The sequence below is a fragment of the Salvelinus sp. IW2-2015 genome, linkage group LG4q.1:29 (genome assembly GCF_002910315.2).
Source record: "Salvelinus sp. IW2-2015 linkage group LG4q.1:29, ASM291031v2, whole genome shotgun sequence".
Classification (NCBI taxonomy): Eukaryota; Metazoa; Chordata; class Actinopteri; order Salmoniformes; family Salmonidae; genus Salvelinus; species Salvelinus sp. IW2-2015.
Genome location: NC_036842.1, coordinates 10,135,974 through 10,154,430, shown reverse-complemented (window position 1 = coordinate 10,154,430; position 18,457 = coordinate 10,135,974). Strand labels below are relative to the sequence as shown.

Here is an 18,457-nt window from a genome sequence, read left to right as displayed (position 1 = left end):
CCTCAAGCCAACCATACAATCTAGTCGAAAAGATTCCTTTCAGCATTTGATGATAACTAGATAAGAGCATAATTATTTCTCAAACGAAATTATCTCGAATTTAACCACAAATCAATCAGCTCTCCACTTGAAGAACTTCAGACTCCATTGTAGCTCAATCAAAAAAAATCAATGTGGACCAATTATAGCCTGTTTCATTAGTGTATGCAAATCAGGCAGGATCTTGAAAGAGCCGGTCTTATATTTCCCCCTCCTGGCCACCAAGTCACTTTATAGGGGGAATGAACACACACACATTCTCATGCACACTCACACACTAAAAACAGAAAATGGAAATTCTTGAAACTTTGCACAAACTTTGTTGGAGATGTTTTCTTTTCATACTTTGTTTTGTGCTGTTTGTTGAGAACCAGCATGTGATAATGCTGCGTGTCTGTCTATGGGAGGCTTGCTTTGACCTGCGTTAATCCTGATTTGGTCCTGGCTCAGTGTGACATGTCATAGCATCACGCTCACCCTGTGACTGGAGCGACAGTCCAGTCTGGGGCCATGCCTGGGAACAGCAGACACACTGCTCACAGAATTCAAGCATCGCACACTTGTCTCATTGTCTTATTTATCTGCCAAACAGACAGACATCCTTCATCCCGTTCCAATTGCAGCTCTGTTTTATAGTCAGGCATTCGCTGGAGCTGTGAACAAAAATAATACAAATTATGATTTTTTGCAACAAAACATATCATATTTGATAACTATCAGTCTGATTCATTATGTGATGAAATAAAGCAGGTACTGGATCAATGGTAATTTTCTTTTCCTTTCTTATGAAGTCAAGTGATTAACTAAGCGCACAATAAATTGGCTTGTTACTGAATAATTACAGAACTTAGAAGAGATTCACAGTGTCATTGGATGAGATGTATGCAGTGGTAGATAGCTCATCCTGAGCCTCTCTCTGACTGATCTCTCTCAGTTAGAAGCACACAACCGGACGAAGCGGGATTGAAGCTACGGAGGACTGCTGGTGGAAGGACAGACAGCACAGGTTACCTATTCACACACCTCACCTCCAGCTCATCAGGACACTCTGTCCATCCATGTGCCTGACTGTTGTCTTTTGACTAAGCCCAAAACGCACAAAGGGGGAGCTTGTGATGAAATTGATGCAATAACATTAGGGAGGCACAGACCAAAAAAAATACTATTTTTATTGAGGTGCATCATGGGGCTGTAGAATGAATAGTCTTTCCTGACATTCTTCTCAATGTCTCTATATTGATTTCTGTCTGTGTACATTGAACCTCAACATCACATACATTAGCCTAGGAGTTCCACTCGAAGCACAGAAGGGATGGCAGAACAATGTTTTGAAAGACATTAAGCCCTAACTAATGGCAGGTCTTAGACAGAGCCAGAGTCATCTACCCTCCTGACTGGTCAAGATGCTCAGTTCCATGCAAACTGTGATTTAAAACGATGTCCTCCATGAACTACATTCTCCGGGAAAAATGATTCAATTTGGCCTTTTATTCATATTTACTGAGTGTACCTGCATTACATTTGTATAGATCACTTTGGAGTAAAAGTGAAATGGAGAAAATCGAATCAACATATTGAGACATACCGGGCAGTTGTATGGAGTCTCCAGTCATACAGGCCCTGCAGGGGTCACTCCCATGCCTTTTATGATGTCCCTTTGAAATCTATCTGAATCACATTAAATTGGATATAAAGATGTGCAGACACATACATCACAGTAAATGGTGTGGTGGAGCATCGCTCGCCAAGAGTCCCACCTCAACAATCGGGTTATAAAATCGGCTTTAGATCCGATTAATAATTCACAATCCTGTTAGAAGAGAACAAACATTTCTGTTCAAGCAATTTAAGTTGCGGGATTGTTATTATAGCCGGGTGCTTGAGCCGGGCTGGGAGATGGTCTCGGTGTGGGTCTGCGACCGAGGAGAGGCTGTGAAATTTAAGCTGGCTCCAGCTCACCGTGTGCGGAAGAATAACTCAATGCTATTTCACAGTCTCTGCTTTCTTTATTAAAGCACCGTCACAGTAAACATGTCTTACCCACGCTTATCTCTGCAGCCATTTTATTTGGGATCAAGAGTACGTCCTTATCCCAAAAGGATGACCTTGGTTAGATGATAGTTGTTATATTGTTAGATGTATACAGGATATTAGTCAAATAAGCCTGTAATATTACCACACAGTTAACAATCATTCCCATCTTCCTTTCACAAAGTAACAGAACCGGAATGTCGTATTTTTACACACCAAGACCTCAGCTTCTTTAGTAGTCATTGTCATTAATATGAACATTTTACATTTGTATAGAAAATGTATGAAATTAAATATTTGTTTCTGGCTATTTGTGTTTTGTATGAGTTTTTGGAGTGTAAATCTAAAAACAAAGCACTATGGTACACCAAATACAGTTTTAATCAGCCTTGATCTAACATGATTCCCACACCCCATACTATTCAACATAATAGCAGCAGCATTTCTTTTTTTTAGATTAAAACTTTGGATTGTAAATGAGCTGTTGATATTTAGTCAAGGTAGTGAGATCTTTTTGTGTGAGTGGATCCTTCCGATCACGGACAGAGTAAGAGTTGGTGATGTGATTGTTATTTGTTTGAAAAATCTGACTCCTAGTGTTTTATATACGACATTACAAGCTGAATTGTACAACTAGCTCCAGACAGACACAACCTCTAATTAGCCTCTATAGGCGTTCCATTATACCTATACATCTAATCTTTTCAGATATACAAAAATGCTTAAGGGTTAGGCCAGGGGAAGTGGTTTTCAGGACTGGGCCAAAATGTAGATTTCAATAACATTTAAGATTTTAAGTAAAGCAACAATAAACCCAGTCTTAAAATAAATAAATCAGACTTTGATCAAAGCACCTCCAAAACATGAATGTATATATTGTTTATATGGGGTTAGGGGTTGTATTGTAGGGAGCATAATGTAACATAAGAGGCACAAACTGTACAAAGTAATATTAATACTAGTACAAACTCTGGGTCAATGTAAACACATTCTTCGATTATGGTGAGTTTAGTTAGATGGCAATCAGACAACATAGTATTACTGTAACATTAGAGATCATTTTATACCATAGTACTACTTGCAGTGAAGTTTGAAATGTTTATGGCTCTAAACAATAGGTAATTGCGCAGTCTTTAAAATAAGGCATTTCATGCATTAAAAGTTGATACATGTTGTGTATCAGATTCAGATATCAATCTATACTCTATTCACCACACAACTATGATGAATATAAAACAAATGCCTTTGATTTGCAATAAATCCAGTCCATATGCATTGTAGTGTGTAAAATACTTTGTCCACAGTGTTAATTCATTGTCTCCTGGTGCTCTCTGTGTGAGGCTCTTGGGAGTTTCTACCTTTCTTCCCCATAACCATACTGCTGTACATCTTCTGTTGCTGCTCTTTAAATTCCTCTTTCACCTTGGCTCTCTTCAAACTCCCATCCCTGTAGAGAGACACAGAGGACACTGCAGGTCACCTAACACGGCTGACAATAACCTACAACCCATTATTGTGGAATAGTGTGGTTCACAGCACATTTTCTTCTGATTCCAGAACTCTATTACGATAGAATGGCATGTTTTAGAAGGTGAGATTCAAGCACGTTTACTGAAAGTTTCCTTACCACGCCATGTCCAATAGCCCTCCCTGATGTGCGATAGCAGACTTCACTCTGTTGGCAAACTGGGCAGCATCTTCCCCTTCCTGTCCAAAGCGGCAATAAAGAGGGATATGATTAATAAACATATAGAGAGGTCTTTGAGGGGTCTTATGTATGTCTATGGCCATGGGGGTAGGAGGTGTGTGCACTCTGTAAGGGTTTGTGAAGAAAACACTACATCAAGTCCAATCTGTTGGTCATGGGAGGGAGTAGCTGGCAGTAATACAGCATACACAGTGTGACAACCTACCCGTCTGGTCATGGGGGGCAGGTACCACACGTTGACCACGATGGCCCAGCTGGTCATCATTCTCAGCAGGTAGTTCACCATGTTGTACTTGGCACTGTTCCAGAAGGCATCTCCAAAACGAGGGTCATACTAACAGGGAAGGACAGAAAGGAGATTTTAACAATTATAAATCAAAAGGCTGACAAAGTCAACACGTAGCAAGGCCAATATGATGCCAACTTGATGATGTACTCATATAATAAGTGTTCAGTGACATGCTGCTTGATGGAGGAGCAGGGGTTAGAGAACACAAGGGGCTTTCAGACATTCAGATTGCAGCCAGTACCTTGATTGCGACTGGGTATATAGTCCCTCCAATCTCAAAGCTTCCCTTCTTGAACATCATGACTGATGTGTTGTTGATGCAGGTTCCTGTAAGAGGGACCAGAAAGGTCATGAGACCACCACAACCACAGTGTCCAGTGGTGTTAGGCTCTATTCCAATTCAACTCAGTCAATTCAGGAAGTAAACTGCAATCCCTTCTCGAAAAGTAATGAGGAAAATTGGAATTTGAGTTTACCTCATGCATTGACTGAATTGAAATGGAATTGACCCCAATCACAACTTCTCTCCAGACTGCAGCAGAGGAAAGACCAGACAGTCCAAGTACAGAGACTTACCCTCAGGGAAGATCAAGATGGGTAGATTGGTTTTAGCTGCAACATGAGCCCTCAATCTGGGAGAGGATGGATGGGGGCAGATCAATAACCAGGACAACACTAATCATGATGAAAACAATATATAGCAGATAGGATGATTGAGTGGCTGTAATGGCAATGTACTGTATATCGTCATACAATCAATATATGCACCATCAACATCGGCATGCGATTCATTTACTTTTCAGAAGAAACTGAGTAAATGTTTAGATGAAAAAGGCATCTCCTGCTGTCTTTTCCCATTTACTTGCTGTCTCACCTACTGGTAACAGCATTTCGGTCTCTCATCTCCGACCTCTCGAACCAGACGTGGGGGCAGGACTTCACCATTGACCTCTGGATGACCCCCATCAGCCCACCGTGACTTTGACCCACCTGGGAATAATACCAGACACAGAGAGCATGACAACTCTAGCCTGCTAAGAACCAAAAGTGATGGATGAGATATCAAATATCAGTGATATGTTGACCAATGTTTATGTTACCCACCATAGCGTAGCATCCATCATTGGCCAAAATGACAATGTCAATAGGCGAGGTGTGGTTTGCTACGCATATTCCTCCTTTTTGTGGTTTATTCTCTCTGTAAAAAATAAGCATTTATTTCAATGACATTGAAAATGTTGATACTAACATTACTACCTAAATGTATTTCTAAGTAGTTTGTCTGGATACTAACTTGTTGTGGTATTGAATGGTGGCAGAGAGGCCTCTGGCACAGATCCTGTAGCACATCAGATGGACTAATTCACTTAGCCAGTTCTTCAATCTAGAACACAAGAGCAATGTAAGGTAACAGCCAGGGATATTCTATTTTCTCAAGCAATGTACCAACTCTCGAGCTAGCTGGCTCGTTGAGAGATAGGAACATTCAATCTTCCTATCACCACAATTTATGAAAGTTCTACAACGTACTCTAAAAACTCAGTAGCGTACTACATCGTAATTACCTCTTGTTAGATAGAAATCCCACCAAAGTTGTCCCAATCACCAGCCAGGTCAACCCAATGATTGCCAGGGTTATCCTGAACGGAAGAAGGAATCACATGTTGCAAAAGAGCCTATAGAAATGTAAACGTATACCATTCTACTATGGATCACATCATATTGAGTACATGATCGGTTGACATAAACTGAACTGAACTGAAATGGTAGGACACTGGCAGGACTGGAGAAGAGGTCAAGAAGGGCAGGTCAGACCCACCTGAGAGGGAAAAGGACACAGTAACGTATGATCACGCCCAGCCCCCAGATGATGGTGAGTCGCAGGCTGATGTAGTGGAAGTTGTGGTTGGTGCGGGTCAGGAGGTTCCAAGAGACAAGCTCCTCAGAGGAGAAGCGCTGAGTCACCTGGTCGTCCACGATGCTCTCCAGGCCCTTTATGTAGAAGTAGAATGAGTCGCTCAGTGCAAACTCTCCCCTCGATATGGACTGGGTACGATACCGACGCAGCTCCCCCATCTCCTGTTCCATGGAGCCCCCCTCCCTCTGGATGAGTCCTGGCCAAAGAAGAGGAGACAACAGAGATTATTAACTGAGTGGTTTACAGTACGTTATACCTGTGGGTTTAGTCAATACCTAGCGATTTAGGACATAAAATAGAGAGGTGTAAGGAAGGGCAAGGATAGTATAAGTGTACCTACTGATTGTAGTACCTATCTATCTATGATATCCCAGAGAGGGTAAAGCTGATGAGGAATGAAATGGAGGACTGTTGTGGCATAGCCGGTCAGCACTAGGCCTGTCAGTACCAGGTACCACTGAGAGCACAGAGCAGAGAGCTCCCATTCCTTTTCTTCATACACAGCAGCACCTTATTTTGCTCAGCTTCAGTAAAACACTTCCCTTGTGCCATGATTATACAGTAATACAAGCTTAATTATTATGTTCACAGACAATGAGTTATAGACGAAAGGAGCAAACATGGTGGATTTTGTAATCTTTGCTAAATGATTTGCTAAATCTTATTGCACAACATCATGGTGGTGACTTGTCCTTCCTGTGTTTCATAAAAAATAAAAGCCTCTGTACTTTTTGAAGTTGCCTGTCACATCAGATTTACAATACCAATGTTTGTGACCAACAGATGATTGACTGTAAATTCAACAACATTGGAATTCTAGATAAACAATTTATAGACACCACAAAAAGTCCCCAGTACAAAGCCTGACACAAAACCGATCTATTGGAATCTTCAATGCGGTTATAAAATAGCATGTGATATACATGTCCAATAAGTATAAGTATTTAACACAATATAGGGCAAATGGTATTATAAAGTTAGCAGAGGATGGTGAAGTGACGTCTTTCAAACATTTATTTCCAGAAAGAGCAGATGAAGGTGGCACACAGTATTTCACAGCATATGGGTCAAAGGTTAGGCTACACAGAGAGAGTGAGTTTTCTGCCTGAAGTTACGCAATCCTCAATTGCATCATCAGAGTGGGACAGGGTTGCTCCAATCTGCACCCACAAATCAGCCACAGGAGCTGAGTTGACCAATCACAAGCCCCTACACTGACACGCAGTCACATATGCAGGGTACACTCCTTCCAGACCGAGCTGAATTCAATCCCTCATACTACAGAACACTTTGTTATGAGAGCAGAATTAGGTTTGCAAATTTACGAAAGCTGCCGGAATCTTGGTTAATTTGGGTAATTAACTGAAAATCTATGTCAATCTATTGTAACTTTGGTCATTTGGTCAACAAAAAAAAAATTATTCATAGTATAAATGTTTTATATTCATGTCCATATACAGTACCAGTCAAAGGTTTAGACACACCTACTCATTCAAGGGTTTTGCTTCTTTTTTTATTACTATTATCTACATGTAGAATAATAGTGAAGACATCAAAACTAGGAAATAACACATATGGAATCATGCCGTAAGCAAAAAAGTGTTAAACAAATCAAAATATATTTTAGATTCTTCAAAGTAGCCACCCTTTGCCTTGATGACAGCTTTGCACATTCTTGGCATCCTCTCAACCAGCTGCATGAGGTAGTCACCTAGAATGCATTTAAATTAAAACGTGTGCCTTTAAGTTAATTTGTGGAATTTCTTTCCTTAATGCGTTTGAGCCAAACAGTTGACAGCTTTGCACACTCTTGGCGTTCTCTCAACCAGCTTCACCTGGAATGCTTTTCCATAAGTCTTGAAGGAGTTCCCACATATGCTGAGCACTTGTTGGCTGCTTTTCCTTCACTCTGCTGTCCAACTCATCCAAAACCATCTCAATTGGGTTGAGGTTGGGTGATTGTGGCGGCCAGGTCATCCAACGCAGCATTCCATCCCTCTCTTTCTTGGTCAAAAAGCGGACTCCAATCAAGTTGTAGAAACATCAAGGATGATCAATGGAAACAGGATGCACCTGAGCTCAATTTCGAATCTCATAGATAAGGGTCTGAACACTTATGTAAAAAAAAATGTTTTCGCTTTGTAATTATGGGGTATTGTGTGTAGATTGATGTGGGGGAAAAAGTAATTCAATCCATTTTAGAATAAGGCTGTAACGTAACAAACTTTGGGAAAAGTCATGGGGTCTGAATACTCATCATCTGAGATGTTAAAGGCCAATCATGGTAAATCCGTCGTCTGCATTGGCCGTGTAGCATTTACTGTGAGGGAATTCATACCTCTTGCACTTCGCGGGGCAGCGCAGGGCTGTTGAGTAGAGCTGATGAGATGGAAGTTGTCAAGGAAGTGAGTTTGAGTTTATACAGGGCCTCCCGCCTTCACAATTGCGTCACACTCTCCATACAGAGCCTCCAACCACATTTTTGGATCAAGCATAAATTTGCTGGAGGTGTGGTTCAACTTTGAGCACCATTCGGCATATCTCTTGAACGTTTTGGCATTCAGCTCCAACAGGACACTTTCTGAGCACCTATACAATGGGCAAGTATGTATGGAAGGTTTTGTTCAAATCAGGGGTGATGTCAAAAAGTGATTGCTCTGCTACAAACCATCAGAACTCAATTCAACTTACTGGATGAACAGTTGAAGTTCGAAGTTTACATACACCTTAGCCAAATACATTTAAACTCAGTTTTTCACAATTCCTGACATTTAATCCGAGTAAGAATTCCCTGTCTTAGGTCAGTTAGGATCACCACTTTATTTTAAGAATGTGAAATGTCAGAATAATAATAGAGAGAATGATTTATTTCAGCTTTTATTTATTTCATCACATTCCCAGTGGGTCAGAAGTTTACATACACTCAATTAGTATTTGGCATTGCCTTTAAATTGTTTAACTTCGGTCAAACGTTTAGGGTTGCCTTCCACAAGCTTCCCACAATAAGTTGGGTGAATTTTGGCCAATTCCTCCTGACAGAGCTGGTGTAACGGAGTCAGGTTTGTAGGCCTCCTTACTCACATACTCTTTTTCAGTTCTGCCCACAACTGTTCTATAGGATTGAGGTCTGGGCTTTGTGATGGCCACTCCAATACCTTGACTTTGTTGTCCTTAAGCCATTTTGCCACAACTTTGGAAGTATGCCTGGGGTCATTGTCCATTTGGAAGACCCATTTGTGACCAAGCTTTAACTTCCAGACTGATGTCTTGAGATGTTGCTTCAATATGTCCACCTAATTTTCCTTCCTCATGATGCCATCTATTTTGTGAAGTGTACCAGTCCCTCCTGCAGCAAAGTACCCCCACAACATGATGCTGCCACCCCCATGCTTCACGGTTGGGATTGTGTTCTTCGGCATGCAAGCCTCCCCCCTTTTCCTCCTAAGGAAAATTGCCCAGCGACAGCCCCGAAACCTGAAGGATCTGGAGAAGGTCTGTATGGAGGAGTGGGCCAAAATCCCTGCTGCAGTGTGTGCAAACCTGGTCAAGAACTCCAGGAAACGTATGATCTCTGTAATTGCAAACAAAGGTTTCTGTACCAAATATTAAGTTCTGCTTTTCTGATGTATCAAATACTTATGTCATGCAATAAAATGAAAATTAATTACTTAAAAATCATACAATGTGATTTTCTGGATTTTTGTTTTAGATTCCGTCTCTCACAGTTGAAGTGTACCTATGATAAAAATGACAGACCTCTACATGCTTTGTAAGTAGGAAAACCTGCAAAATCGGCAGTGTATCAAATACTTGTTCTCCCCACTGTACATATACCCGTAGTATATACATATACCCATAGTATATACTGTCTATGCACACTAGGTAAGACCTGGGCGGACCACCCCCTGTATTTTGGTTAGTGCACCAGATGGTGCTAGTTAGGTAAGTAGTGGGTAGGCAGGTAAGGTAGGAGGGGGCTTTGATATTTACTTTCTTTGCTTTGGTTCCATCCAGCCCCTTTTCCCCAAAATGACCGTGTGACGGAATAAATTCCCTGTAAACGGTAATTCCCTGTAAATGGTAATTCTCTGCCTTTTGTCATCCTTACTCGCACCTACAATCCCATACCTCTTTCACTCCACAGGGAGTTGAGTTGTAGCAGGGTGTTGCGTTCCCTCTTCCTAGAGGCGTACGTAACAGTAACCTTCCGACTTCAACTGTATAATAACATTATACCTGTGTAATTAATAATTACTACAGGGTTATTCACATTTCAGTTAGGGGCAAATACAGACTAAAAGGTATTGATTCAAATGGTGACATTCAGCATAGCGAAGAAAACATAGAAAATAATTCCTTCGCACAAAAGTTAATGAAGAACATAAAGATTACAGTTTTATAGTCATCCACAATAAGTTAAACAGACAGGGTCTCACCGCTCTGGCGCTGCACATCCTTTCCAACTACTTCGCTAAAAACCGCTCTGCTCTCACAGGAAAAAAAACTGCTGCTCCGAATTAGCTCCATTCATTAAAATCACAATTTAACCAACCCCATCTACTTTTTGTGACTACCTGAACCTACCTTTTGGTTTTGAAGTATTGAAACCAAAAGTATTTTGATAAACATGAAAAGCTGAATGTAAGAAGTGCTCATAATTTCAAATAGGTTATATGTTGTACTAAACAGCATATAAACACTAAATAGGTCAGGAGCAGGACAGGGAGCCTAAGAAGCAACGAAAATCAATTATTTAGGCTATATTATTTCAAGGCTATAGTCTACAAAGAAATACATTGTGAGGCATTTGCGATTGCGGCCCTAGGCTGGTAGGGACATAAACGCTCAGCATTTAAACAACATTTCATTGTATTAAATCATTATATTATCAGTCTATAAATTGTGCATATAGGCTGTAACTTACTTAGAATTAAATAGAAATTCAACGAAAAACGCTTTATAAGGCTCAGTGAGTGCCTTTGAATTCGAGTTTGGCCAGAGTCTGTGGCTTCAGGCTCATGCGATGGTGCTTGGAGAGCAGGCCAGCAGCAGAGAATATCCTTTCCCCGCTTGCAGAGCCACTGGGGATGCTAAACACCCTTCGGGCCACTCTTGCCATGCTGGGCAGAGAAGCATTTTTTATTTTTTCCCCCCCTATAGGGAGGTCTAAAGGTTTTTTGGCAAAATAACACAATCAAAACGGAAAGCTCCTTGAAGGTGGGAATATGCCAGACCTATTGGGCCAAAATCAATTATGGTCTATAGTATAGATAATGAAACAAAAATGAACTAAACTTTGAAGAGATCAGATTTTTTGTTTATAAAAACTTTGCTACAATGGCACATAGTAAGTACCCCATCATGCTTTCGGGATATGTGTCTTCTCAGATTCCACAATGATTCTTTAGTTGTGGACACTACATCACCGCACTCCCTCTCTTGCTCTTGGTCCTCATCTTTGTAAGTCACCTTGATTTTGCACCTGTGTGTTTTATCAGTTACTTTAGCGAACTCCATGACAGTAGCTAAAGCAAGGGGCTATAGGAACACACAAGTAGACTACAAATGCATGCTGGGCAGAGCACGCCCCGAGCTCGTGAAGTGAGCGCTACTGGAGTGAAATTGGAGCGGCCGAGAAGTCCGACGCTCCAGCCTTTGGGAATCTCGTTCCGCGCTCCAGTCAAATTGGGCACGTTCCGCTCCAGCTCCGCTCACATACACTTCTCCAGACCAGTACAAACCTCAGCATGAACTCATTGATGGGTAATGAGTGTAAAGTCACTCACCAAAGGGTAGAGGAGCAGGCACTGACAGAGTGGGTTGTTCCCTGTGTCCTCTCTCGATCCGCAGGGTGGCCCACTGCCCAGACAACAGAGTTATTTTCAGTTGACCTCTCACACAATACTTTCTACATATTGCCTTTTAATTGCCTAACTGCCCTTGCGCCCCACTTTGCACATTAACTATGTCTGTCTGCTCTAAAGGGTCAGGGAGCAACATGAATACAATCCTACACAATAATAGTGAATATAGCCTACAGTAGCCTGAATTTGATCAGATTAATAGATTGACAAAAACTATTTTGGTTTTCATAAATCATCTGTTTTCCAACAAATAATATTCCGTTACGTGAACAAAATCACATAATTCGCTATTACATGCTATTCAAGGTTATGTTTGATGAAAATGTTTTAGAATAAAATAATAAATTGTGAGCTATTCTGGAATTCCAGAATTTGAGCTCTTCCGGAATTGCCAGCAGTTTACATTTTAGTCATTCAGCAGACGCTCTTATCCAGAACCATTTACAGTAGTGAGCGCATACATTTTTTCATACTTTTTCGTCGAGTTTTCGTACAGTTACCTCCAGTATTTTGACCAGGATCTGAATGTAGACAGAAGTGACTCCCAGTGAGAGGCCAAACATGGCAGGTATCATGATGAACCCAATCATCACGGAGAACCACACCGGCAGCAACACAACCGCTATACTCCACAGGCCCTCCATCCCTCCCTCACACAGATCTGTCATCCACTGGTATGGAACATTGGGGTCAAGTTACCTGCAGAACAGACACAACAAATAGCTACTCACTTCAAGTAAGCATTGCATTCTGGTTGTAGAAAGGAGACTGCATTGACTGCATACGTTTTGTCGGCCCATTTTCAGAAAAGTATAACTTGGCCCTATGTAAACATGGTTTTGAAACAGGATATCAATATCGCCTAGTTACAGCCAAGCCGAGAAAGAACCACTTGAAATAGTTTACTACGTTACTGAGCCTACCATATCCGAGTTTGACTGCAGAACATGAAACGTTTCAAAATGTATCAAGAGTAATAGCAAACCTTGGAAGACCTCTTCGTTGTCTTAGAGAGTTTTCCATTCTGGACCTTCCTGAAACGGTAGCTAGTATAGTCAGACACAGGACTGTACGCAAAGTTCTGTTGTACAAATAAATACCCTCCCCCACTGGCGAGTTTCTTGAAAGAAGTTGACCTCTCGTGCACATTCAGCTGCGCAGCAAGAGTGCATCCGCGTGCCATTGCAGAGGATATGCGCTGTTTTTACGCAATCGAACACTATCCATGTTGCCTTCCTTGACAACGGGAGGCATGGCGGACTCAAACTCCTCTGTTCGCATCTCCGGATTTATTCTTGGTTCATTAATGTTTCAGCACTTTAACAGTGATTCTGATGTAGTAAGTAGTTAGCTAGATACATATGCTAATTCATGATTGGAAAAATATACAACATTAGCTGTGCACCTATTAATCAGGTTCGTCTACAGAAAATATGGGCAACTAACTTTGGCTAACTTTTTCTAACGCCACAACAGATAGGTCTGACCATATAACCTACTAATTCAGATGCTGGTTATTGCCAGGTTGTGTATTATATTTAACTAATCTCAGACATGTATGTGCCTCATTACATTTTACAGGAAGGTCTTATTCTTGGGGAGATCAAAGCTGAAGCGAGAAGCAACATCACTGATTCTCAAATCGACAACATACAGTTTGAGCATACAATAAGTCAGTCATCAGCTGTGCACTTGAATCATTAGAATGTCATCTTGGCTACAGTGTGAACTGACTGTTATCTCACCGTGGTTTCTGTTCCAGAAATTCAGAAACATATATCCTGTCGCAAGCTCAATAGGTAAACTGCAAAGATGAAAGGTTTCTTAAAATTGTGATTCAGCTGTGTGTGTATTGCAACAGTATTTGGACCATTTCTGCTAGCAGCATATCACTTCCAATAATAGTGTTTTTCTCCCCGCCCCAAAGCTTCTATAATAGTATAGGGGAGGTGAACCAGGATGAAGGCACCTTTTGTGAAATTAGAAGGAGTTAAGTGGAATAAGATACCTTGGTAATATTGCTGTCACAAATAGGGATATTTCAACTGAGTCCAGGGAGAAAAGGCACATTTGCCATTATGCAAGATGTTTGCATTTCTTTCCTATCTTGTTTGATAGCCAACAAAGCACACTTTTATTCAGCCTCTTCCTATTTAATAATAATGTATTCAACTTCTATAGCGCTTTCAATAATAGAAATCTCAAAGCGCTTCATAAGCAAAAAAACAAAAAAAACAAGCAATGTATCATGACAGGTCAGGTCAACCAATAGCGGCCAAGTCCTTGAAAGCTGCATCCTCTGCAGATGTAGAGGGTCAGTTAATTCATGGCTTGAGCGCACTGAGGTACTACTGCATTCTTGAGCGTACGGAACTGGCCAGAAGATGGTAGATGATGCTGGTGGTGGAGTCTGCTGATGATCTTGTAGAGGGCGAGTCGGGGAACCAACCAACCAACCTGCGCCATATAGACACTGGACTTCTCTTCTTCCACTCTGTGTAGTGTAGCGTCCACTTGGGTGATGCCTCAGCAGCTCTGGGCGGCAGAATGCTCACTACACAAAGTTCAGAATAGTAGCCAGTCGTCCTGACTGTGAGCCTCTGCCCCAGCACTGTATTCCTCCATCTCCCATTCCTGTTACACTTCAAGCAACTCCTCACATGATCTCAAAAGATCAGGAACTGGCAGCCAGGTGAAATAAAAAAAGCTGGTACAGTGCATTCAGAAACTACTCAGACCCCTTGACTTTTTTACATTTTGCAATGCTACAGCTTTATTCTAAAATTGATAGAATTGTTCCCCCCCCCCCTCAATCTAGACACAATACCTACCGCATAATGACAACGCAAAAACAAGTTGACATTTTTGCAAATTTGTATTTCTGTTTTTTATTTGTAATAAATTTGCAAACATTTCTAAGCCTGTTTTCACTTTGTCATTATAGGGTATTGTGTGTAGATTGCTGAGATTTTTCATTAAAAAAAATAATCTATTTTAGAATAAGGCTGTAACGTAACAAAATGTGGAAAAGTCCAGGGGTCTGAATACTTTCCGAAGGCACTGTACGTGTCCAAATAAATGTTTTAAAAAAAACATTAGCCAGCTAGGTAGTCAAGCCAAAAAAAATAAAGTTTACCTGTCAGACAATGTGCAAATCCGTGGCTCAAAACCACCAGATATACAATAAAAAGTAATTGCCATTAAAAAAAATATGTTGATTCTGAAAACAAATTAAATATGTACAAATGAACAGGAGCTCTCTGTCTATGCTGCTACCAGGGCAACTATCAACTTCAACTTTATTTGACTTTCCTATCCAGGAGAATGTGATTGGTTGGTATAAACAGCAGAGAAACACAGATCAACAAATGACCTTCAGAGAGCAAGTAGTCCATGAGAACCTGAAAAGAGCAGTCACCAATCAGGAGCTGATCTTTCTGCTACTGACACCCAGTGAGGTCACATCATCAGGCTCCACTCACAAACTGGAGTATGCAGTCTACAGATCACATTGCAGGTCAGTACATTCACATTGTGATATCCTTCACACTGTTTTTAATGAAACTGTCGTGTTTTGCCATGGGGATCTTTAGTGAGTGAGTGTATGTTTTTAAGGTCTGAACTCTGTTGCACTGTCTGAGTTGTCAATACCGCAGTGTTCCTGTCCGGGTCAGCAACCTGGGTTTGTTGGAACAGCAGGACTACTGGAGACTGTCAGCATCTTGTTCGTCAGTCAACTACAACCATGCTGTTTGGAAACACAGGTACTAGCTTTGCTGACCCCTGGGCCTTGGCATTGGGTACTATTGACTTTGAAAAATGTAATCCGAGTGCGTTTGTCTGGTACCTGTATGACTAGTCTTACACTTTTCTATTTTGCTCTGTGTAGATATAGATTCTTATTCTTAGATGGATCCCTGCAGGTGGATGAGATTAATGAAATGAACAACTCCTTGCAAGTCGAACTAAAGGTAAGTTGAACGGATAATGTAATGGATAATGAAAACAGAAATGTAAAAACATACAAATGACTATGTACAACCATTGGTAAACATGATGGCGTCACCTGGGATTTCAGTTTATTTCTCTTCAGATGGCATGTAAGAAAGTGGAGGAGAGTGAGCGATTGGTCGAGGAGCTGCTTGCAGAGGTTTCGTCTCTAAGGACTGTCAGTGAGAGGAAACAAGAGCAGAAAAAAAGTATGATAAACTTCTGCTGTTCTATTTATCAATTCTTGATTTGTTATTTTATCTTACTTTTTGAGTGTGTTAAGCATGTTTTGCTTACTTTTGTGTTCCCCAACTCAGCAGATGGAGACTCCACTCCAGCCCAGTCTCAGGAGAATGTACTGCTCTGTGAGGCCATGAAGACACTGTTCCCTGGGGCAGCTCTACTCCAAGCACAGGCTCTAACCTTCCAGGGTTTCCCCGTGCCTGAGTTCTGCTGCAACACTGACCATGGCATAGACGACACCACAACACTGCCTTTGATCCTGACTCATAGTCCCCAAAGCCAGGAAGGGGAGGCTTGGTAGAGGCGGAGGGACGTCCTGGAGAAAACATCCCCTCTGTGAATCATCTGACACACCCAAGAGGAGGAAAAACATGCTGGAGGAGACTGAGGGGTCTTCATTGTCAGTCAGTGGGTCAGAGACTGAGGATGATTTGATACCAGCCAATCAAAACAGAAATAATTTAGACATGTCTAACAGAGGACAAATGTACCACTCAAAAATTATTACTTTGCATAAAAAGTAAGTGTATGGAGTATAGGAAAATCTGTGACATTCCCCTCAATTACTGAAAACGTATATTTAGGGATGCCTTCAATTTGCTTACTTTGGGGTTATTGGGGGTAACATTTTAAATGTAAGAACTGTCCTTGAAATTAAGTGATATATACAGTACCAGTCAAAAGTTGACACCTACTCATTCCAGGGTTTTATTTGTACGATTATCTACATTGTAGAATAATAGTGAAGACATCAAAACTATGAAATAACACACATGGAATCATGTAGTAACCAAAGTGTTAAATCAAAATAGATTTTGAGATTCTTCAAAGTAGCCACCCTTTGCCTTGAGAGCTATGCACACTCTTGGCATTCTCTTAACCAGCTGCATGAGGTAGTCACCTGGAATGCATTTAAATTAACAGGTGTGCCTTTAAGTTAATTTGTGGAATTTCTTTCCTTAATGCATTTGAGCCAATCAGTTGTGTTGTGAGGAGGTAGGGGTGGTATACAAAAAATAGCCATAATATGGACTTGCTCTTTTACCAAATAGGGCTAGAACAGCTCAAATAAGCAAAGAGAAACAACAGTTCATCATTACTTTAAGACATGAAGGTCAGTCAATGCGGAAAATTAAGAACTTTGAAAGTTTCTTCAAGTGTAGTCACAAAGACCAAGCGCTATGATGAAACTGGCTCTCATGAGGACTGCCACAGGAAGACCGAGTTACCTCTGCCGCAGAGAATAAGTTCATTAGAGTTAACTGCACTGCAGATTGCAGCTCAAATAAATGCTTCAGAGTTCAAGTAAGACAAATCTCAACATCAACTGTTCAGAGGAGACTGCGTGAATCATGGTTGATTGCTGCAAAGAAACCAGAACTAAAAGGACAACAATAAGGAGACTTGCTTGGGCCAAGAAACACGAGCAATGGACATTAGACCAGTGGAAATCTGTCCTTTGGTCTGATGAGTCCAAATTTGAGATTTTTGGTTCCAACCGCCGTGTCTTTGTGAGACGCTGAGTAGATGAACGGATGATCTCTGCATCTGGTTCCCACATGAAGCATGGAGGTGTGATGGTGCTTTGCTGGCAATTTATTTAGAATTCAAGGCACAGTTAACCAGCATGGCTACCACAGCAATACACCATCCCATCTGGTTTGTGCTTAGTGGGACAATCATGTTTTACAACAGGACAATAACGCAAAACACACCTCCAGGCTGGGTAAGGGCTATTTGACCAAGGAGAGCAATGGAGTGCAACATCAGATGACCTGGCCTCCACAATCACCCAACCTCAACCCAATTGAGATGGTTTGGGATGATTTGGACCGCAGAGTGAAGGAAAAGCAGCCAACAAGTGCTCAGCATACAAGTGAGGGAAAAAAGTATTTGATCCCCTGCTGATTTTGTACGTTTGCCCACTGACAAAGAAATGATCAGTCTATAATTTTAATGGTAGGTTTATTTGAACAGTGAGAGACAGAATAACAAAAATATCCAGAAAAACGCATGTCAAAAATGTTATAAATTGATTTGCATTTTAATGAGGGAAATAAGTATTTGACCCCCTCTCAATCAGAAGGATTTCTGGCTCCCAGGTGTCTTTCATACAGGTAACGAGCTGAGATTAGGAGCACACTCTTAAAGGGAGTGCTCCTAATCTCAGTTTCTTACCTGTATAAAAGATACCTGTCCACAGAAGCAATCAATCAATCAGATTCCAAACTCTCCACCATGGCCAAGACCAAAGAGCTCTCCAAGGATGTCAGGGACAAGATTGTAGACCTACACAAGGCTGGAATGGGCTACAAGACCATCGCCAAGCAGCTTGGTGAGAAGGTGACAACAGTTTCTGYGATTATTCGCAAATG

General features: G+C 41.2%; 2 protein-coding genes across 2 annotated transcripts; one reads left to right on the top strand and one right to left on the bottom strand.

Annotated features, from left to right (window-relative positions):
* Positions 1 to 2,934: 2,934 nt before the first annotated feature.
* LOC111961404 (glycerol-3-phosphate acyltransferase 3) lies at positions 2,935 to 12,978 on the bottom strand. The gene is made up of 13 exons (XM_023983644.2): positions 12,835 to 12,978; positions 12,350 to 12,548; positions 11,772 to 11,844; positions 5,887 to 6,181; positions 5,633 to 5,707; positions 5,362 to 5,451; positions 5,172 to 5,265; positions 4,942 to 5,057; positions 4,644 to 4,699; positions 4,309 to 4,394; positions 3,984 to 4,112; positions 3,698 to 3,777; positions 2,935 to 3,517 (listed from the first exon to the last, which is right to left on the bottom strand). Exons 2-13 carry the CDS (start codon positions 12,515 to 12,517, stop codon positions 3,382 to 3,384), a joined length of 1,398 nt encoding a protein of 465 aa, XP_023839412.1. The 5' UTR covers positions 12,518 to 12,548; positions 12,835 to 12,978; the 3' UTR covers positions 2,935 to 3,381.
* Positions 12,979 to 13,053: 75 nt separating this feature from the next.
* abraxas1 (abraxas 1, BRCA1 A complex subunit) lies at positions 13,054 to 16,768 on the top strand. Its single transcript, XM_070443257.1, is given in 9 exon segments — positions 13,054 to 13,188; positions 13,431 to 13,521; positions 13,612 to 13,648; positions 15,103 to 15,366; positions 15,491 to 15,613; positions 15,739 to 15,820; positions 15,943 to 16,048; positions 16,160 to 16,349; positions 16,351 to 16,768. Coding segments are annotated over 9 exon segments (1,263 nt in total). The 5' UTR covers positions 13,054 to 13,074; the 3' UTR covers positions 16,607 to 16,768.
* The last annotated feature ends 1,689 nt before the right edge of the window (positions 16,769 to 18,457 follow it).